A 23,210-nucleotide genomic window follows, 5' to 3' on the forward strand; every position below is an offset into this window, starting at 1 on the left:
AAAATATCCTAAGACATAACAACAAAAATTGTTTAGGAAAAAGCTTTAAAGGGACACTTAAGCCAGGAAAAAAAAAATGAGTTTTACTCACCTGGGGCTTCTACCAGCCCCCTGCAGCAGTCCTGTGCCCTCGCAGCCACTCACTAATCCTCTGCTCTCCCGCTGCCAGCTAGTTCTGCTTCTACCAGCCCCCTGCAGCAGTCCTGTGCCCTCGCAGCCACTCACTAATCCTCTGGTCCCCCGCTGCCAGCTAGTCCTGCTTCTACCAGCCCCCTGCAGCAGTCCTGTGCCCTCGCAGCCACTCACTAATCCTCTGGTCCCCCGCTGCCAGCTAGTCCTGCTTCTACCAGCCCCCTGCAGCAGTCCTGTGCCCTCGCAGCCACTCACTAATCCTCTGCTCCCCCGCTGCCAGCTAGCTCTGCTTCTATACCAGCCCCCTGCAGCAGTCCTGTGCCCTCGCAGCCACTCACTAATCCTCTGGTCCCCCGCCGCCAGCTAGTTCTGCTTCTACCAGCCCCCTGCAGCAGTCCTGTGCCCTCGCAGTCACTCACTAATCCTCTGGTCCCCCGCTGCCAGCTAGTTCTGCTTCTACCAGCCCCCTGCAGCAGTCCTGTGCCCTCGCAGCCACTCACTAATCCTCTGGTCCCCCGCCGCCAGCAAGTTCTGCTTCTACCAGCCCCCTGCAGCAGTCCTGTGCCCTCGCAGTCACTCACTAATCCTCTGGTCCCCCGCTGCCAGCTAGTCCTGCTTCTACCAGCCCCCTGCAGCAGTCCTGTGCCCTCGCAGCCACTCACTAATCCTCTGGTCCCCCGCTGCCAGCTAGTCCTGCTTCTACCAGCCCCCTGCAGCAGTCCTGTGCCCTCGCAGCCACTCACTAATCCTCTGCTCCCCCGCTGCCAGCTAGCTCTGCTTCTACCAGCCCCCTGCAGCAGTCCTGTGCCCTCGCAGCCACTCACTAATCCTCTGGTCCCCCGCCGCCAGCTAGTTCTGCTTCTACCAGCCCCCTGCAGCAGTCCTGTGCCCTCGCAGTCACTCACTAATCCTCTGGTCCCCCGCTGCCAGCTAGTTCTGCTTCTACCAGCCCCCTGCAGCAGTCCTGTGCCCTCGCAGCCACTCACTAATCCTCTGGTCCCCCGCCGCCAGCAAGTTCTGCTTCTACCAGCCCCCTGCAGCAGTCCTGTGCCCTCGCAGTCACTCACTAATCCTCTGGTCCCCCGCTGCCAGCTAGTTCTGCTTCTACCAGCCCCCTGCAGCAGTCCTGTGCCCTCACAGCCACTCACTAATCCTCTGCTCCCCCGCTGCCAGCTAGCTCTGCTTCTACCAGCCCCCTGCAGCAGTCCTGTGCCCTCGCAGCCACTCACTAATCCTCTGCTCCCCCGCTGCCAGCTAGTTCTGCTTCTACCAGCCCCCTGCAGCAGTCCTGTGCCCTCGCAGCCACTCACTAATCCTCTGGTCCCCCGCTGCCAGCTAGTTCTGCTTCTACCAGCCCCCTGCAGCTGTCCTGTGCCCTCGCAGCCACTCACTAATCCTCTGGTCCCCCGCTGCCAGCTAGTTCTGCTTCTACCAGCCCCCTGCAGCAGTCCTGTGCCCTCGCAGCCACTCACTAATCCTCTGGTCCCCCGCTGCCAGCTAGTTCTGCTTCTACCAGCCCCCTGCAGCAGTCCTGTGCCCTCGTAGTCACTCACTAATCCTCTGGTCCCCTGCTGCCAGCTAGTTCTGCTTCTACCAGCCCCCTGCAGCAGTCCTGTGCCCTCACAGCCACTCACTAATCCTCTGGTCCCCCGCTGCCAGCTAGTTCTGCTTCTATCAGCCCCCTGCAGCAGTCCTGTGCCCTCGCAGCCACTCACTAATCCTCTGGTCCCCCGCTGCCAGCTAGTTCTGCTTCTACCAGCCCCCTGCAGCAGTCCTGTGCCCTCGCAGTCACTCACTAATCCTCTGGTCCCCCGCTGCCAGCTAGTTTCGTTTTTGCCGACAAGCCCGTCAGGACTGGCCACGCGTAGCTTTTTCTGCACTCCCGACTGCAATTAGCGCTATTGCGCGCCGCAATGCGTACAAATGCGTTGCTGCATTACGCACGCATAGATATGCGGCAACGCGTATTTTTGTACACGTTGCGGCCCGCAATAGCGCTAATTACAGGGAGCATGGGAGGGAATCCACTAGAAGACAAGACAAATAACATTTATATTGCGCTTTTCTCCTTGCGGACTCAAAGCGCCATGAAGGTCAGGGAATGCTATGGGGGAACTGCCAGATAACCTGTCAGCAGGCCAACCTGCCCAGTAGAAAGCCAGACCAGCCAGCACAGAAGCCATGTATTACTGCCTAGGTATGTGATATGCTGCATTTTATTTTATTTTTTTGTATTAACCTCCTTGGCGGTTTTCCCGACCTGAGCTCAGGGTAGAAAAAAGAAGCTGCTAGCGGTGATCCCGAGCTGTACCTTTAGTTGTGGAGTCCGGCGATCGCGCTGCGCAGCAGGACTCCAGCCTCTCTCCCCGGCAGTGTGGGGTCTTTCCCTGGTGGCCGAGATCCCCATATCCCCGCTATTCTTCCGGGGACCCGGCAGCCAATCGGAGCTGTGGTGTGACGTCATCGGGGGCGGGGCTAATATTTAAAACGAACTTCTCTATATTAGAGAAATATAGAGAAGTTTGTTTATATGTATATTAGCGCCATCCAGTGGACAAAGTGAAAACTGCAGCGCTGGAGCCCAGGAAGGTGAATTTTTTTATTCTGCTGCAGATCTCCCTGCCAGAATGATTTTTTTCAGGTTTTAGGGTCTGAAAGAGTGGAAAAAAATTGCCCCTCTTTTAGACTCTAAAATCTGGGAAGAATCAAAACGGCAAAGGGGTTAACCTCCTTAGCGGTAACCCCGTGTGTGACACGGGGTAAGCCGCCGGAGGGTGCCGCTCAGGCCCTGCTGGGCCGATTTACTTAATTTTTTTTTTGCTGGACGCAGCTAGCACTTTGCTAGCTGCGCCAGCACCCCGATCGCCGCCGCCGCGCGCCCGATCGCCGCTATCCGGTGCGGCGCGCGGCCCCCCCCAGACCCCGAGCGCTGCCTGGCCAATCAGTGCCAGGCAGCGCCGAGGGGTGGATCGGGTCTCCCAATGACGTCCCGACGTCGCTGACGTCATTCCGCCCCGTCGCCATGGCGACGGGGGAAGCCCTCCAGGAAATCCCGTTCTTTGAACGGGATTTCCTGATCGCCTATCGCCGGAGGCGATCGGCGGGGCTGGGGGGATGCCGCTGAGCAGCGGCTATCATGTAGCGAGCCCTCAGCTCGCTACATGATTTAAAAAAAAAATAATTAAAAAAAAACTGCTGCGCTGCCCCCTGGCGGTATTTTTCATACCGCCAAGGGGGTTAATGGAAAGAGGGCTTCATCCAACATTTTACTGGGCAGGCCTACTTAGACTGCTGTTAATTTCATGTAAATTTGGCTCCACCCATGACCACACCCACATTCTGGTGTGTCCGCACCCATTTTAGGGCTCTAGTGCCCAAAAGTGTCCAGGACCTCTGAGGATCCTAGCAACGCCCCTGTACGGTTCTAATCCAGTTCTGTATCATGCCTAAGTAAGAAACTTTCAGTTTCAAAAGCTTGCAAGAGAATATTGTACAGTACAGTCATTAAAAGTATTTCCTGAACATTTTTGTTGTTATGTCTTCGGATTTTCTCCATGACCACATACAACAGGAGAAAACACGCACATGCATGCACAGCGGAAGATCCAGCCTGGCCCGGGAGGATGGTGAGGGACCGGTCAGTCTGAAGGGAGCTGGAGGAAGGGTTTGGCTGAGCGTAGTAACAGAGGCGGGGCAAAGGTGGAGCATGGGAAAAAGTTTTCACATTTGTTTCTTTAGCTGCTCCATTGCCCCGCCCATTTCATCCATATTCACTTTTATGCACCAGAGGCTTCCTGTAGCCCCCTTCAGACTGATCAGTCCCTCGCCGTCCTCCCAGGCCACCTGGATCCTCCGCTAGGCAGCACGGTCATTTTGCCAATCGGGGGGCCAGTCTGCAGTGATGACCGCAATCAGCGAATTTACGATTACGCAAAATTTTGCGTACATTTTTGCATTTACGCTTATGATTGGTAAATTGAATTGATTTCGTAGTGATTCATAATTTCACCTAAAATTTTGCGTACTTTTCGCGTAATTTTGTGCCGACTGTGGCAGTGAATAGCACAACCCCCATACTTGCTATTGCTACCAAAATTGCTGCCTATGTCAAGGAGAATAGTGGCTACAAGTCAAAAAAAATAATTTTCCACAAAGACATTGTAGTTTTTGAGAAAATTGATTTTAAAAATTCAAAGAAAAAGGGTTTTTTTAAACTAAAAAAAAAATGAGTTTAAAAAACATTTTTCTTTGCATATTTAAAAACAATTTTCTCAAAAACTACAATGTCTGTTTGAATTTTTTTTTTTACTTGTAGCCACTATTCTCCTTAAAGAGAGACTGAAGCGAGAATAAATCTCGCTTCAGACCTCAGAGTTAGCAGGGGCATGTGTGCCCCTGCTAAACCGCCGCTATCCCGCGGCTTAACGGGGGTCCCTGTCCCCCCAAACCCCCTCCGTGCAGCGGATGAGCGCTTCCTGGTTGGGGCAGGGCTAATCGCCGCAGCCCTGCCCCACGCGCGTCTGTCGGCGCGTATCTCCGCCTCTCCCCCGCCCCTCTCAGTCTTCCTTCACTGAGAGGGGCGGGGGAGAGGCAGCGATGCGCCGCTGATAGACGCGACTGGAGGCAGGGCTGCAGCCGTTAGCCCTGCCTCCAGGAGCGACCAAGTCTGCGACCAAGTGTCGCAGTGGGGGGTTTGGGGGTCAAGGGACCCCCGTTTAGCGGCGCTATTGCGGCGGTTTGGCAGGGGCACACGTGCCCCTGCTAACTATGAGCTCTGAAGCGAGATTTAGTCTCTTTAACATATGTAGCAATTTTGATAGTAATAGCTTGTATGGGGGCTGCGCTATTAACGGCTGAGTTCGGTACAAAATTTAGCAAAATTGTGCGAAAATTTCGCAAACTTTTATGCAAAATTATGAAATATTATGCGAAATTTCGGCCCACCACTGCCACACTTCTGCGGCCTGGGGAGCTTTCTGCATCTGCGCAGGTGCAGAACGATCCCAGCGTCAGGGACGCGATGGGGCATACGTGTGCAGCCAGGCCATGCCTCCACAGCGGAAGATCCTGCCAGCCCAGGAGGATGATCAAGGGCCGGTCAGTCTGAAGGGAGCTGGAGGAAGCCCCAGGGATGTATCATTATTTTTTTGTTGTTGTTCGTTTCAGGTCTCGGGTTCCCTTTAAAGAAAACCTGTAACTAAAAAAACTCCCCTGGAGGGTACTTACCTCGGGTGGGGGAAGCCTCCGGATCCTATTGAGGTTTCCCCTGTCCTCCTCGGTCCCACGGTGGTCTCGCTGTGCCCCTCCGAACAGCGGGGATGTAAATATTTACCTTCCCGGCTCCAGCGCAGACGCAGTATTGGCTCTCTGCCTCGGAGATAGGCGAAAATAGCCGATCGCTGATGGGCCGCTCTACTGAGCAGGCGCAAGTCTCCTATCTCTGTGTAGAGAGCTGCAGCAGCGCCCCCGCTGGAGACAGGGAAGGTAAATAAATCAGCTTTTATCAGGCTTATCCAGGGAGGATTCCGGGACACTTCGGGGGAACCAGCGCTGGATTGCCTGCAGCTACAGGGGAGGGGGAAGTCTCATTGGGACCCGGAGGCTTCCCCCTTCCGAGGTCAGTACCCCCAGGGGATGCTTTTTTTTGTTACAGTGTCTCTTTAAAGCTCACAGGAAGTGAGATTTCAAGACCTCTTTCTTTCTGCACAAGCAGCCAGCAAGTTGCAGGGGTCTTATATCGGTGTGATAGGTGCACAGCTGCAGGCAATCACAGCTATAAAACAGATTTTTTTTTTTAGATTTGAAGCCCGCAGTGCCGAACGCAACACATATATTTCACACTAAACAACACGCGTGCCTTCCAGAATTTAACAACTTCAATTTTGGGGTTTAGCTGAGCCGTAAAATCCTCTCCTGTTCGGTGCATATTATTTGTTATAAGGCCACAAAATAACGGATGCCGGAACATTTGTAAGAAAAGAAAATGTTGGCATGCTGATATAAAACATTCAGCGGTGGCTGCCATAAAAACGCTACGAAGCCTTCATCGATATTCAGCAGCTCGGGGTCTATCTCTCGCAAAAACAAGGCCAGCGAGGAGGAAATGACACCCACAGATTTATACGCTGACATCTGGTCCGAAATCAGAGAAAGTTACATCTAATTTCTCAACGAGGCGGCGTATCAGAGAGAGGCGTCCAACATCCATTACATAACTTTTATCTTCTGCTGAACGGCGTGTAATCTCGGCGAGGCTCGCGTTCCATCGCGCCGTGTGGGTTACCTTGGCACACGCGGACGAGCTGACGCCCCGGGGGGCCCAGATAGCTCCTCAGAAGATTGTCACCCTCGTTTCTCGTTAATTATTCCTAACTAGAGATTATATGCCAACTGGCAGAACGTTCTGAGGGCTTGCGTGTACCTTGGAAGAGTTCCATCGTCTCCGGGAATCTTCATCTGAGACTTTTTGGAAAGAAGAGAAGATGAGTCTCTAAACTGGACATATGGCTCCGAGGGTTCTGTTTGTTGATTGACAGGAAGATAACGTTACCGTGTGCCGAACTCAAACAGCTCCAGTTGGTGATCAATAGACGGCTGACACCTGAGCACAGTTTACTGATGTTCTTCATGGGGAACTCTGAGCAAAAATATATCAAAAAATACAAAAAATGTGCATGGATCCATTTCCAAGTAAAAAATTTACAGCTATTTGGAATTATTATTATTGATTAATAAAGCCTTATCATATTATGTGGTGCTGTACAGAGCAAGATACAAATACAGGGCATGTCATAATACAGACAATGGCCAGGGGCGTAACCATAGATGCAGCTGCAAGGGGCCCCGAAGCCACCGGTGGCCCCGTCCTGAGAGACTGACAACTAAGGGCAGGGATACAAAAAGCGTTTTGCTCTCTGCACAATTGTTCTCATGACTGCATCTGCTCAGCCACAAGGAGTCATACAAAGTTTTGTAGACAGTCCATATTCAGTATTCAGCAGGGTCTTGTGTACAGCGCTGTTCTACCCCCCGCCTTTCTGGGAGAGGGGTTTGGCGGGAGGAGGCCCCATCCAAAGTTTTGCAGGGGGCCCAGTGATTTCTAGTTACGCCCCTGACAATGGCATTTAGAAAATATAGACACTGGTATATAATAAATAATAACAGTCACAAATACAGCATGATGAACAAGATGTATAGCAAATATAAAGACACAAAAGGGTGAGAGAGCCCTGCCCTTGTGAGCTTACACTCTACAGGAATAGGTAGGAAACAAGAGGTGGGGGTGATATATAATATGTATAGCTAGAGGCAGTGTGTTTAGGTTATTTAGTAGGAGTACAACTTGGCTAGAGGGGGGAATGGCCTAAGGGAGAGCGTATGCTTGTCGGAAAAAATGAGTTTTAGGGAGAGCTTAAAGATTTCAAAGGTTAGAGAGTGACACGTGTTGTGGAACGGAATTCCATGGGAGAGGTGAAGCATGTGAGAAATCTTGTATACGTAAATGTGAGGAGATGATTCTAGAGGAGGACAATAGAAGCGTGTGTGCAGATCTGAGATTGCGGTTGGGTTGGTATCTGGAAATTAGTAAGGATATGTACAGGGGAGAGAGATTGTGGAGAGCTTTGTAGGTCAGGGTTAGGAGTCGGAACTGGATCCTCTGGGTAATTGGCAGCCAGTGAAGATCTTGGCAGAGAGGGTCAGCAGAGGAAGAGCGAGAGGAGAGATGAATGAGACGAGCAAAAAATGATATATATATATAGTCCAAACGAGACATTATAAAAGCATATATCAACATTTCAGTCGTGTCCCGAGTATATCACTTACCTTTCCTTCTCACTTCATCTACCCGGGTCTCAGTAGAGTTCACTCAGAGACAGTGACAAAACACACTAGGGTCTAACTAGTAATGAGTGACAATTACAATTTTTGGTGAAACGTTTTTAAAGTCACAGGCACATGTGGAAAATATTTTTGCAAAAGTTCACATATTTGTGGATTTTTTTCACAGGTACAATCACAAATGGTATTCTTTAATGGTGCAAATTAACCAATGAAATATGATCTTTTCTATTGATCTTATTAAAAATACGATTGTTCATTAACCACTTTGCGTCCCTAAATGCAGATAACATAAAATAATTCTTAGGAAAAAGTACCACCCAAAGAAAGCCTAATTTATGGCAAATAATACAATATACAGATCATTTCAGTGTAATAATCTATATATATAAAATCGGATGTATGTGTGTGTGTGTGTGTGTATGTGTGTATGTGCCGCGATCACTCGAAAACGGCTGGACCGATTTGAACGAAACTTGGTATACAGATCCCTTACTACCTGGGATGATATGTTCTGGGGGTCTTGCGGCCCCCCTGCACACCTGGGCGGAGCTACAAACAGCAAATCAGATTTCACCCATTCAAGTCAATGGAAAAATGTAAAAGGCTGCCATTCTCACAGTAATCAAGCCAGAGTCCCCACACTTGGCACAGTTGGTCACTTGGTGACTGAGGTTACAAATCCAGGAAAAGTGGGCGGAGCATAAAACAGCCAATAAAAATTCAGCCATTCATTTTAAATGGGAAAATGTAAACTGCAGCCATTCTTACACTGTTAATCGCAGGGTTCTCAAACTTGCCACACTTGGTCACTGGGTGAATAAGATTACGATTTAGGAAAGTGGGTGGAGCCTACAACAGCCAATCAAAATTCACCTATTGCGTTTAAAGGGGAATATTTAAACTGCTGCCATTCTTACACTGTTTATGGCAGAGGTTTCAGACTTGCTGCAGTCAGTCATTGGGTGACTGGGGTCCAAATTCACTAAAGGGGCGTGGCCAAAAACAGCCAATCAGATTTCTTTGCTGGATAAACTGCTTCCATTCACAGATTGTTGATGCCAGGAACCTGAAAGCTTACAAAATTGGTCATTGAGTGACTGTGTGACAAAGTTACACAAAGTGGGCGGAGCCAAAAACAAATTTTACTGGGAAAATATAAACTGCAGCCATTCTTACACTGTTAATGGCAGGGTTGTCAAACTTTGCACAGTTGGTCGTTGGGTGAATGAAATTAAGATTTTGGAAAGTGGGTGGAGCCTACAACAGCCAATCAAAATTCAACTTTTGATTTTCAAAGGGAATATTTAAACTGCTATCATTTTTATACTGTTAATAGCAGATGCCTCAACCCTGGTACAGTTGGTTACTGGGTGACTGGGGTTCAAATTCAGAAAGGGGTGGAGCCACGAATAGCCAATCAGATATACAAAGTATTGATAACAAGTACCCCAAAGCTGATAAACTTGGTAATTGAGTGACTATATGTCAAGGTTACAAAAAGTGGGCGGTGCCAGAAACTTAATTTTTTACATGGCAGGGTTCCCAAACTTGACGCAATTGGCCACTGGGTGCCTGGGATTATTATTCAGAAATGTGGGTGGAGCCTACAACAGCCAATCAAAATTCACCTATTGATTTTCATGGGGAATATTTACATTGCTACCATTCTTACACTGCTAATGGCAGAGGCCTTAAACCTGATACAGTCAGTAATTGGGTGAATGGGGACCAAATTCACTAAAGGGGGTGGAGGCACAAACAGCCAATCATATTTCTTAGATTGATTTCAGCCATTCTGTTATTGGCAGGGTTCTCAAACTTGACACAGTTGGCCACTGGGTGACTAGGATTAATATTCAGGAAAGTGGGTGGAGCGTACAGCGGCCAATCAAAATTCATCTTTTGATTTTCAAGGGGAATATTTACATTGCTGCCATTCTTGCACTGTTAATGGCACAGATTATTATACAGATAAGTGGGTGGAGCCTAAAAAAAGCCAATCAGAATTCACCAGTTGATTTTCAAGGGGAATATTAAAATGACTGCCATTCTTGCACTGTTAATGGCACAAGCCTCAAACTTGATACAGTTGGTCATTGGGTCACTGGGGTTCAAATTCAGAAAAGGGGATAGAGCAGGCATGGGCAAACTTGGCCCTCCAGCTGTTGAGGAACTACAAGTCCCACAATGCATTGCAGGAGTCTGACAGCCACAGTCATGACTCATAAAGGCAAATGCATTGTGGGATTTGTAGTTCCTTAACAGCTGGAGGGCCAAGTTTGCCCATGCCTGGGATATAGCCACAAACCGCCAATCAGATGTGTTTCATTTCACTGGGAAAATACAAATTATTGATGCCAAGGACCAAAAGCTCACAAACATGGTCATTGAGTGACTCTGTGTCCAGGTTACAAAAAGTGGGCGGAGCCAAAAACAAATTTCACTGGGAAAATGTAGACTGCAGCCCTTCTTACACTGTTAATGGCAGGGATCTCAAACTTTGCCAAGATGGTCACTGGGTGACTGAGATAAATATTCAGGGAAGTGGGTGGAGCCTATCATAGCCAATCAAAATTCACCTGTTGATTTTCAAGGGGAATATTTAAATTGCTGCCATTTTTACACTGTTAATAGCAGATGCCTCAAACCTGCTACAGTTGGTCATTGGGTGACTGGGGTTCAAATGCTGGAGAGGGGCGGAGCCACAAACAGCCTATCTGATTTGTTTAATTTCTATGGGAATATACAAATTATTGATGCCAAAGACCCCAAAGCCAGGGGCGTAGCAATAGGGGTTGCAGAGGTTGCGACCGCATCGGGGCCCTTGGGCCAGAGGGGCCCCGAAGGGCCCTCCCTCAACTACAGTATTAGATCTCTATTGCTCCTGTGCTCATAATAATGACTTCTATGGATACTTTGAATAGTGGTTATCATTAACAAACTGTTCCATCCTTCTTGCACCTCTTCCATCCCCTTCTTGCACCTCTGCCACTGTAGTTGCCATTGGTAGGTTTTGGTGCGCCGTATCAATTGTTATGTATAGAGTGTTTGGGGGGCCCCATTGTAAAACTTGCATCGGGGCCCACAGCTCCTTAGCTACGCCACTGCCCAAAGCTCACAAACTTGGTCATTGAGTGTCCGTGCATTAGGGTTAGAAAAAGTGGGCGGAGCCAAAACCGGTCAAATACATACACGGGCAGGCAGTTCCAGGTCATTAGTGGGCGGAGACAAATACAAATTTCACTGGGAAAATGTATACTGCAGCCATTCTTACACTGTTAATGGCAGGGTTCTCAAACTTTACACAGTTGGTCACTGGGTGACTGGGTTTAATATTCAGAAAAGTGGGTGGAGCCTACAAAAGTGAATCAAACTTCACCTATTGCTTCTCAAGGGGAATATTTAATTGCTGCCATTCTTGCACTGTTAATGGCACAGGCCTCAAACCTGCTACAGTTGGTCATTGGGTGACTGGGGTTCAAATTCAGAAAAGGGGGTGGAGCCAGAAACAGCCAATCAGATTTTTTTTTTCATTTCAATGCAAATTATTGATTCCAAAGACAGCAAAGCTCACAAACTTGGTCAGTGAGTAATTGTGTGTTAGGGTTAGAAAAAGTGGGCGGAGCCAACACTAGCCAAATACATTCCCGGGCAACGCCGGGCAACCAGCTAGTTAACAATAAAGTTATTAATAAACAATGAATGGGAGGAGCATGATGTGAGAATTGCTCTGGTTTTTAAGGGGGGGGGGGGGGAACCTGTGGTTGGGAAGTGGTTAAAAGCTGTCCTGAAGGAAATTTACCTCAAGTGGAATAAAATTATTTTGCTTATCTTTGTTTTTTTATTTTCCTCATGTTTGTGAGGGTGTTGTCATTTTATTTTTTCCTGTAATTTATGTAGGTATCTCTCTTTGGTTACAGGAAGGTGAAATCACTACAGTCTATGAAAAGTCCGTGTTCTGGGTCCCGGCTCAGGAACCAATCCAAGATCGGGAATTCATGAAGGATTCCAAAATCTCGGAGATGTGTAACAATGTATCAGTGCATTGGATTTACCCCTCAGCCCCAGCAGGTAGGAGGAGTTCAGTGATGGTCCGAGAATATCTCCTGCCCACCAGGCCTGGCGTTACAGAGCTTCCCTGTGGCTACTGAGCACCTATAGAGCGTCCAAGCGCTGTGCGCTCTCTACAAATACGTATGGGATGAAGGAAGATAGACTGGGTGTCTGTTCACCTGAATACTGCCTAACGAGTGAATAAACATCTACTCATATCTTTCTTTTAGCCATCCACAATCTCTCCCCCCTCGATGAAACACATAGCACCCACACCAGGCCTATAAGCACAGATGTCCTGAGACTTTAGACATTGCCCTTCATGGACCTACAAACCCCTGCTGGACTGCGCCGTAAGTGTGCTGGGTGGCCCAGCTGTCACCCCTCTCCTACTTCTCCTGCCCAGTGTATGTGGCTACAGGTGCCCCTTAGGGTTAGGTAGCCAGAGGTACCCTCAGTATTAATTAGCTAGAGGTGCCCCAGTGAAATGCAGAGAGCCATGTGAGTAACCTCTCATTTACACTCTGCTCAGGACTCTGTATGGTGTAGGGGGAGGGAAGTGGGCCACCTTTCCACCATCATGCGCCTGTAGGCATGTGCCTACAGTGCCTTATGGTAAAGCCGGCCCCTGACCCACCTCCACCAGCACCCACAGCACCCTGCCCTGAAACCCCTGGCAACTCCTGCACTATCGCACGATAACCCCCTCGGCAGGGGTTAGATGTGGCAGTGCAGGTGGATGCCAGGGGTGTCAGGGCGGGGTGCTGTGGGTGCCAGTGGGGGTGTGTGCTAAGTGATTTGGTGGTGGTGGTGAGGGGGGGGGAGTTGGGTGAGAGATTGTGTGTGCTGACGGCAGTCACAGTGCCGGGGCCTGCCAGATATTCTCAAAAATTTCAAGGTCTTTTTGAAAGATTTTTTTCCCCTTGTTCCCACTGTTCTCCTTAAAGAAAATCTATGAAACTCCCCCCCCCTCCCCCAGGGGACACTAATCTCGGGAGGGGGAAGCCTCTGGACCCTAATTAGACTTCCACCATCCTCTTTACCCTCCAGAATCCAGCGCTGGCAGCCCTCGAACACTGGCAAGGTAAATACCTACCGTAATCCTGCACAGGAGCAGTAGCGGTTTTCTGATTGGGCTCAGACAGAAATAGTTGAGCCCGATCGGCCTGCACAGTAGAGCGAAGCTGATCGGCTATTTCTGCCTGAGCCTGATCAGAAAGCCGCTACTGCGCCTGTGCAGGATTACGGTAGGTGGTGAATATTGCAGGCGCTACTGCACCTGCGCCACAACCGACATTCATGTGTTTTCAGGGGAGCCAGCCAGGGTCGGTTCTAGACTTTTTTTCTGCCTGAGGATAACTTGAGAGGATGCGACCCCTCCCCCACCCCCGATTTGGAATGATCGCACAGCTCCCGACAATTTACTCTGCTTCATTTAATGTTCTCACATGACATGCTGCAGCTCAACACAAGAACACACCGGCCGGCTGTGAATCTGTGAACAACTGCTCACCCTCAGCCACTCCAGTCCTCCTCTGTCAGGACAGCAGTGCCACCTTCCCCCTTCTGCTGTGCAAGTCACATGTAACACTGCTGCTCTCCTGCCTCCCTCCTCACTCACTCCTCACACAGCACAACAAGCTGCTTTTCCCCAATGCTGCTCTCCTGCCTCCTCCCCTCCTCACTCACTGTCAGACTCCTCACACAGCACAACATGCTGCTTTTCCCCAATGATGCTCTCCTGCCTCCTCCCTCCTCACTCACTATCAGACTCCTCACACAGCACAACGAGCTGCTTTTCCCCAATGCTGCTCTCCTGCCTCCCCCTCCTCACTCACTGTCAGACTCCTCACACAGCACAACAAGCTGCTTTTCCCCAATGCTGCTCTCCTGCCTGCCCCCTCCACACTCACTGTCAGACTCCTCATACAGCACAACAAGCTGCTTTTTCCCAATGCTGCTCTCCTGCCTCCCCTCTCCTCACTCACTGTCAGACTCCTCACACAGCACAACAAGCTGCTTTCCCCAATGCTGCTCTCCTGCCTCCCCCTCCTCACTCACTGTCAGACTCCTCACACAGCACAACAAGCTGCTTTCCCCAATGCTGCTCTCCTGCCTCCCCCTCCTCACTCACTGTCACACTCCTCACACAGCACAACAAGCTGCTTTTCCCCAATGATGACTTCTTCACCTCACTCTCCTCACTCACTGTCAGACTCCTCACACAGCACAACAAGCTGCTTTTCCCCAATGCTGCTCTCCTGCCTCCCCCCTCCTCACTCACTGTCAGACTCCTCACACAGCACAACAAGCTGCTTTTCCCCAATGATGACCTCTTCACCTCGCTCTCCTCTTGCTTCTCCTCCTGCTCTGACTGCATGCTGTTAGTGTAAACACAGTACAAACATGCCGCTCCTGTAATCTCTGTGCCTGATGCAAATGTTTCACCTTTCTTCATAAGAGAAGGGAGAACAGGAGAGGCTTAGGAGAACAGGGAAAGTCTCATTAGGATCCAGAAACTTCCCCCTCCCGAAATAAGAATCCCTCAGGGGGAGGCGGGTCGTTACAGAGTCTCTTTAAAGAGACTCTGTAACAACAAAAACCTCCCCTGGGGGGTACTCACCACGGGTGGGGGAAGCCTCCGGATCCTAATGAGGCTTCCCACGCCGTCCTCTGTCCCACGGGGGTCTCGCCGCAGCCCTCCGAACAGCCGGCGACTGTGCCGACTGTCAGTTCAATATTTACCTTTGCTGGCTCCAGCTGGGGCGCTGTGGCTGCTTTCGGCACGGAAATAGACGGAAATACCCGATCCCCGTCGGGTCCGCTCTACTGCGCAGGCGCCGGAAACTTGCGCCTGCGCAGTAGAGCAGACCCGACGGCGATCGGGTATTTCCGCCTACTTCGGCGCCGACAGCCATCAGAGCGCCTGCGCAGGAGCCAGGAAGGTAAATATTGCGTCACGGCTGTACGGAGGGCTACAGCGAGACCCCTGAGGGACGCAGGACGGCGTGGGAAGCCTCATTAGGATCCTGAGGCTTCCCCCACCCGAGGTGAGTACCCCCCAGGGGCCGTTTTGTCGTTACAGTTCCTCTTTAACATAATTAGCAAATTTGGTGATTCTAGCATATATGGGGGCTTTGCTATTAACCCCTAAAGTAGGCACCATTGACTTCAATGTTCCCGGTCATTCGCAAGAACATCTCCGGAACGGATACTCAACAAACTTATCGCAATAACATAAGAGGCGTTTCCGCCCATCCCTGCCTGTCAGGAGCAGCGGCAGATTTCCCAACAAGTATTTAGACAAAGATGTACTTAGGTGTACCGTTCCATCACAAACAATGGATTATTTATAAATCGCATTAATACGGCGACAAAACAAACCGCATTGAAAGTGGTGTGAAAACCCGAAGGAGCTCTCTGCCTCCGTGCATCTGAATATCACAGCAATCTGGAGGCTGCAGCTCAGCATAAGTGGGTCAGGCCGGGACGCTTCTCTCCAGTTAATTCTGAAGCTTCTCTTCTTCTCGAGTCTCTCAGTTGTTTTATTAAAAAGATGTCACTCGCTAAACAGAGATGAATGACCCAATAACAGGCTGAAGCTCTTCTCTTTCCTTTCAGCTTCTGAGTTCCAGGACTTTGATGATGGAGAGGAGGATGGATCTCCATCCAGACACGATCATCGGGAAGGAAAACAGGGCAATAAACGCCAGGGCAGATCGCTGACCGAAGAGGACCAGCCTATCAATGACTACGTGAGTACCGTTTCTGTCTCTTCTCTGTAGGGAAGGTCGGTTGTAGACCTCTTGCCGCCTGAGGCAAACTTCTGAGGATGCCGCCCCCCCCCCTATCCTCTCAGTATAGGTATTATAGCTGCCCACCTCCCATCTCACCTCTGCTACTGCTGTGCTGAGGGCATAGATTGCTCTCGCTCCCGCCATTCGCCTCATCTCGTCCTGGCAGGCTCGCCTCCAGTCTCCAACATAATGAGTCACCATCGATCCTGGTGGGGGCGTGAGCGGTGGACACCATCCATGATAGGCAGGGCGGGCAGCAGGCAGAGTGACTCTTCCGGTCACTTCTGGATTCTGCCTCCGCCTACGCCCGGCACCCGTCGTCATGAAGGGATGCCGGCAGCCAGGGTGGTGGCAGAGCGCAGGGGCTAGGGGGGTCCCGGAGCAGTCCGACCGGGTGATGTCCAGGCAGGCAGCGGTAAAGCGTGTGGTGACAGAGGCCAGGCGCACTCATTTCCTCTTTCTGCCTAGCACCGCCCCACTACTTCCGCCACCTGAGGAACCTGCCTCACTCCTCATGGGCAGCCCAGGGCTGTCCGTAGAGAAGGTCGGTATTTTCTGAACAACATGGATGCCGTGTAGCTCAGCCAGATGTTCAGTCTATTGATACAAGATGAAACGAAACACAAAAGGGGTGGGTGGACATAGAAGGGGAGTCTTAAAATGGGGGAGCAACACAGGGAAGAGGAAGGCTGTTGCCCAAAGGAGCTGGACAACAAAGTAAGATGAGAGATTAACGGTTACTTAGTGCTAGGCCAGGCAGGGCAGGGTGAGGCAGAGTAGTACTAGGCCAGGTAAGGCAGGGTGAGGCAAATCAGTGCTAGGCTGGGCAGGGCAGAGTGAGGCAGAGCATTGCTAGGTCAGACAGTGCATGGTGATGCAGAGCAGTGCTAGGCCAGGCAGAGCAGGGTGAGGCAGAGCAGTGCTAGGTCAGACAGTGCATGGTGATGCAGAGCAGTGCTAGGCCAGGCAGGGCAGGGTGACGCAGAGCAGTGCTAGGCCAGGCAAGGCAGGGTGAGGCAAATCAGTGCTAGGCCAGGTAGGGCAAGGTGGACAAAGCAGTGCTAGGTCAGACAGTGCAGGGTGATGCAGAGCAGTGCTAGGCCAGGCAGGGAAGGGTGAAGCAGAGCAGTGCTAGGCCAGGCAGGGCAGGGTGATGCAGAGCAGTGCTAGGCCAGACAGGGCAGGGTGATGCAGAGCAGTACTAGGCCAGACAGGGAAGGGTGAAGCAGAGCAGTGCTAGGCCAGGCAGGGCAGGGTGATGCAGAGCAGTGCTAGGCCAGGCAAGGCAGAGTGAGGCAAATCAGTGCTAGGGAGGGCAGGGTGACACAGAGCAGTGCTAGGCCAGGCAGGGCAGGGTGAGGCAGAGCAGTGCTAGGCCAGGCAGGGCAGGGTGATGCAGAGCAGTGCTAGGCCAGACAAGGCAGAGTGAGGCAAATCAGTGCTAGGCCAGGCAGGGCAGGGCAGGGTGACACAGAGCATTGCAGAGCAGGGACAAGGTCCTCCAGCACCCAAGGCTGAGACACCAAATTGCGCCCCTTCATCCCTCCCACCCCAGCCATCACACACTGATTGCTATTAGACTAAGAGGGCCACAGGGCCCACAACCTCCCCAACACCTTAATATAGAGTGACCATACGTCCCAGATTACCTGGGACGGGTCCCAGATTCGGGGTCCCCTGTCCCAGGCTGGCTTGGGTCCCAGGAAAAGTCCCACTTTTAGATGCAGGACGTCCCAGCTGCGGGAGTATGTGACATCAGTGTTCCGTCCTCGGCCCACCGCCGCCCTGCTCTGCCCTGCTGCTACTGCTCCCCTCCCTCCCTGTCTTCTGCCTGCATTGAATTGGCTAACAACTGGATTCCTGTCGCAGTCTGCCCCGCCCCCCGCTGTTTAAAGGGAACCTAAACTGAGAGGGGTATGGATTTTTCTTTTAAACAATACCAGTTGCCTGGCAGCCTTGTTGCTCTCTATGGCTGCAGAAGTGGCTGAATGACACACCTGAAACAAGCATGCAGCTAATCCAGTCTGACTTCAGTCAGAGCTAGAGTGACCAGACGTCCCGGATTGCCCGGGACACGTCCCGGATTCGGGGTCCGCTGTCCCAGGCTTAATGAGGTCCCGGGAAACGTCCCGCTTTCAGCAGCGGGACGTCCCGGCCTCGGGACTCTGGCCACTCTCTCCTCAATGAACTGGCAGCGGCGTCTATAGACGCCGTGCCAGTTCATTGCCCGCAGCCCCGCTCCAGCCTCGTCTTCCGGTGTCTGTTTCCGACACCGGCAGGCGAGCAGGGCTACGGCAAGATGGCTGCCGAAGCCCTGTACTGGAGACCTATTTGTGTCACTAGTACAGGGCTTCGGGCGCCATCTTGCCGTAGCCCTGTCAGCGCGGGAGAGAAGAGCAGGAGGAGGAAGACGGTCCCGGGACGGAGCAGCGCGCCAGAGGCCGGACACTTCTGCCAGGTGAGTAAATGCTTTCTTTTCCAGGTGAAATGTTTGCCCACATTGTTTCTTTTCCAGGTGAAATGTTTGCCCGCATTGTTTCTTTTCCAGGTGAAATGTTTGCCCGCATTGTTTCTTTTCCAGGTGAAATGTTTGCCCGCATTGTTTCTTTTCCAGGTGAAATGTTTGCCCGCATTGTTTCTTTTCTGGTGAAATGTTTGCCCGCATTGTTTCTTTTCCAGGTGAAATGTTTGCCCGCATTGTTTCTTTTCCAGGTGAAATGTTTGCCCGCATTGTTTCTTTTCTGGCGAAATGTTTGCCCGCAGTGCGTTTCTTTTCTGGCGAAATGTTTGCCCGCATTGCGTTTCTTTTCTGGTGAAATGTTTGGCCGCAGTGCGTTTCTTTTCTGGTGAAATGTTTGCCCGCAGTGCGTTTCTTTTCTGGTGAAATGTTTGGCCGCAGTGCGTTTCTTTTCTGGTGAAATGTTTGGCCGCAGTGCGTTTCTTTTCTGGTGAAATGTTTGCCCGCAGTGCGTTTATTTTGTACTGACATGTTGCCCGCATTGCGTTTATTTTGTACTGACATGTTTGCCCGCATTGCATTTATTTTATACTGACATGTTGCCTATTGCGTTTATTTTCTGGTGTCCGGGGTAACTGTTACTGCATTTATTATTTAATGGTCATAGATGGCTATGTTTGCTGCTTTGTGGTTACGGTATACTATTAGCATCACACAGTTTCTGCACACCCATGATGCAAAGTCTCGTTTGTCCACATCATGGCGTAAACACTGCTTTCTTATGCCTCGCTGTTACATCATTACGTTAGCTCCGCCCATACAATGTCATGGCCACGGCCATTTTTTCGGCGCGGCGCGCTGCGCGCGCCGCAGCCGCCCTCCCCCAGTCTTCGCCGCTGCGTGCTCCTCACTCCTTCCCACTTTTCGCCGCGGCGCGCTGCGCGCGCCGCCCCCCCCCCACGCCCCCCCCCCCCCCTGTCCCAGGTTGGACCCACAAAAATATGGTCACTCTACTTAATATCTAGTTATCTGGCTTGCAGTCACTGCTATGTATCCCCTTTTCTTATTTCTTTCTGCTTAATACACAATTAGGAGTGACAGCTGAATTAATTGTGCGCCCCCTCCTACACTGCGCCCTGAGGCTGGAGCCTCTCCAGCCTATGCCTCGGCCCGGCCCTGGAGCATTGCTAGGCCAGGCAGGGCAGGGTGAGGCAGAGCAGTGCTAGACCAAGCAGGGCAGGGTGACGCAGAGCAGTGCTAGGCCAGGCAGGGAAGGGTGAAGCAGAGCAGTGCTAGGCCAGGCAAGGGAGGGTGAGACAAATCAGTGCTAGGCCAGACAGGGAAAGGTGATGAAGAGCAGTGCTAGGCCAGGCAGGGTGAGGCAATGCAGTGCTAGGCCAGGCAGGGTGAGGCAGAGCAGTGCTAGGCCAGGCTGGGCGAGGTGAGGCAGAGCAGTGCTAGGGCAGACAGGAACAGAGTGATGCAGAGCAATTCTGGACCAGACAGGGCAGGGAGAGGCAGAGCAGTGTTAGGCCAGGCAGGGCAGGGTGAGGCAGAGCAGTGCTAGGTCAGACAGGACAGGGTGAGACAGAGCAGTGCAAGACAGAGCAGTGCTAGGCCAGGCAGAGCAGGGTGATGCAGAGCAGTGCTAGGCCAGACAAGGCAGAGTGAGGCAAATCAGTGCTAGGCCAGGCAGGGCAGGGCAGGGTGACACAGAGCATTGCTAGGCCAGGCAGGGCAGGGTGAGGCAGAGCAGTGCTAGACCAAGCAGGGCAGGGTGACGCAGAGCAGTGCTAGGCCAGGCAGGGAAGGGTGAAGCAGAGCAGTGTTAGGCCAGGCAAGGGAGGGTGAGACAAATCAGTGCTAGGCCAGACAGGGAAAGGTGATGAAGAGCAGTGCTAGGCCAGGCAGGGTGAGGCAATGCAGTGCTAGGCCAGGCAGGGTGAGGCAGAGCAGTGCTAGGCCAGGCTGGGCGAGGTGAGGCAGAGCAGTGCTAGGGCAGACAGGAACAGAGTGATGCAGAGCAATTCTGGACCAGACAGGGCAGGGAGAGGCAGAGCAGTGCTAGGCCAGGCAGGACAGGGTGAGACAGAACAGTGCAAGACAGAGCAGTGCTAGGCCAGACAGGGCAGGGTGAGGCAGAGCAGTGCTAGGCCAGGCAGGGCAGGGTGAGGCAGAGCAGTGCTAGGCCAGGCAGGACAAGGTGAGGCAGAGCAGTGCTAGGCCAGGCAGGGCAGGGTGGGGCAAATCAGTGCTAGGCCAGGCAGGGCAGGGTGAGGCAGAGCAGTGCTAGGCCAGGCAGGGCAGGGTGAGGCAGAGCAGTGCTAGGCCAGGCAGGGCAGGGTGGGGCAAATCAGTGCTAGGCCAGACAGGGCAGGGTGAGGCAGAGCAGTGCTAGGCCAGGCAGGGCAGGGTGGGACAGAGCAGTGCTAGGCCAGGCAGGGCAGGGTGAGGCTTAGCAGTGTAAGGCCAGGCAGGGCAAGGTGAGGCAAACTAGTGCTAAGCCAGGCAGGGCATGGTAAGGCAGAACAGGATGAGGCAGAGCAGTGCTAGGCCAGGCAGAGTTGAAGGGAAAGGTGGGCAGGACAAGAGAAAACAAGGAGGAGCTAATCACTTTCCACCATACTGTGTGCTGCACTTTGTATAAATTCCATTAGTGTTAAACAAAGTATACATCTTGCATATGTTACGGTACATTTGCACCAACAGTCAGCTGCATTTAGAATGAATATAGCACCCGTGGTTTCCTGTGCAGCTGCGTGTAACAGACGCGTTCTGCACTTCAATGTAAATAACGAATGGCGCCGTTCTTAATAGTCTTACAGCAGAGATCTGACGCGCCTTTGGACTTGCAGAATCTAGGCGAGCGCTAACAGGACTGATTCGCAACCTGGGTAATTAAAGGAACAGTAGCGGATCATAACTGGATTAAAAGAACCAAAATACGAGTAATGAGTCGATGTTGCCAGACCGCGACGCTTAAAAGATCGATGACTGAGAAAAAAAAAGACAAAAAAATGAGGCACGCCTTTCATGTCTGTAGACGTAACTGTCAAATCGCTGACTCTGATAAGCCTTTATCTCTTTACATGATGAAACGCAAGGTGTTAAAAGAAGAAAAACAAAATAAAATAAAAAAATTACCAAAAAAAAAAATTATAATTCCCACGTTCGTCTTCAAATCGAGCCGGGGCAGAGTACATCAAGAGCTGCGTCTCCTAACAGATGGATCATCAATATTCATTATGCGGGCGACACATTGACAGCCAACCCTTTTATCGTATCTGCCGCTGAACGCCGCTTTGCTGATTGTTGCGCTGACAGATGTTGCGAAATAAGAAAATGAAATATATGGAGATGTCACCGAATTCCGCGTGAGTCATCTCAGCCGCGACTTTCAACGGCCTTCCGCAATCTGATAGGAGTTAAAGGAGACCTGCAGCGTCATCACAGCGATAGATCGCTACTCTTTGCCTCAAGTGGTGCTGATACTTCAATGATTGGTAACTCACTGATACTGTCAGCCCAGTACTTGCTTATCGCTTACCAAATCTTCTTTTACTGCTTGCAGTTGACCTCGTGCCAAAAAAGTCCCTTCTCAGCGCCACTTCCCTAAGTTTAAGCAGGGCAAGCAATCAGGGCCACAACCAGGTACTGTAGGCACATGACTAGAGGAACCTGAGTGTCTCCCTCCTTTCTTCCCTAGGTAAATGAGAGGTTACTTACCCTGATCTCAGCATTCCACTGATGAGATCTCCCTTCAGTCTGGAGCTCCAGGGGCAAACTCAGGATTTTCAAGGGGGGGGGGGGGGGGGGGGATTCCTGAAAGGTCTTCCTCAGCAAAGCACAATACAGTATAATAATATGGCAGGACATCATACTGGATACACATAATGCAATTTCCCGTCTGACTGACAGGATCTGACAGTTATTTCCTAAATATCTGATCTGCTCCCAAGTAGTTTGGATACAGATAATAATGAGGACAGCCGACATTGCTAATGAAGGGGTAAGTGAATCATTCACACAGCAGGGAACAGGGCTGTGCCCATACCTGACTCTGTTAAGTTCCCTAGAGCTGCTCCATGCTCTGTACACATGCTGCTGCTCCATGCTCTGTACACACGCTGCTGCTCCATGCTCTGTACACACACTGCTGCTCCATGCTCTGTACACACGCTACTTCAGCGCAGATTCACTTATGTCCACCACCAAGAGCACCATAAAAACAGATGCGCTTACCAGATCCTTACAGACCTTAACTACAGGGTCTGTAATATGGCTATATGAGGTCAGCAGCAGGTGTCTTCGCAGCCGGCCTCCTCTCCAGATAGATATAACAATTCAAATCCTCACATGCAGAGTTTCATCAAATTTGAAGCATGCAAAGAAACAATACACATCTAAGCCCCTGATGAAACTTTTGACAGTGAAACCGGTCGGGTGAGGCGGACGTGTTGCTGGACGGCGTCCTATGATCTTTTGTGCTGTTTTCATTGTGGGTCCCTGTAACAAGGGCCCAGATGTGAGTGACTTTTAAAACTTTTTATGCTGTTTTTATTGAGCTATTAAAATCCCTATAGATACGCTTAGATGTGTATTGTTTCTTTGCATGCTTCAAATTTGATGAAACTCTGCATGTGAGGATTTGAATTGTTATATCTATCTGGAGAGGAGGCCGGCTGCGAAGACACCTGCTGCTGACCTCATATAGCCATATTACAGACCCTGTAGTTAAGGTCTGTAAGGATCTGGTAAGCGCATCTGTTTTTATGGTGCTCTTGGTGGTGGACATAAGTGAATCTGCGCTGAAGTGTTTTATTCTACATTGATTTAAACGCTGTACTGAAGTGTTGGACTTTGGCTGCGATATACATATTTCCATATATTAGTGACTCTGGTTGCGCTGATATTATTTTGATTTTAGT

The 23,210-nt window shown here is 51.0% G+C and overlaps 1 protein-coding gene across 2 annotated transcripts in view; it reads left to right on the plus strand.

Annotated features, from left to right (window-relative positions):
- Positions 1–23,210, plus strand: part of TNMD (tenomodulin) — a 160,544-nt gene that overhangs the window by 104,635 nt on the left and 32,699 nt on the right. For both annotated transcript variants that reach the window (XR_011023444.1, XM_068249989.1), the window contains exons 5-6: positions 11,895–12,045; positions 15,649–15,782. Coding sequence is in view for 1 of the 2 variants with exons in the window: in XM_068249989.1 (XP_068106090.1) it covers positions 11,895–12,045; positions 15,649–15,782 (285 nt within the window). In the remaining variant the exon portion in view is untranslated. The remainder of the gene's footprint in view (positions 1–11,894; positions 12,046–15,648; positions 15,783–23,210) is intronic.

This window comes from Hyperolius riggenbachi, chromosome 8, assembly GCF_040937935.1.
Source record: "Hyperolius riggenbachi isolate aHypRig1 chromosome 8, aHypRig1.pri, whole genome shotgun sequence".
Lineage (NCBI taxonomy): Eukaryota > Metazoa > Chordata > Amphibia > Anura > Hyperoliidae > Hyperolius > Hyperolius riggenbachi.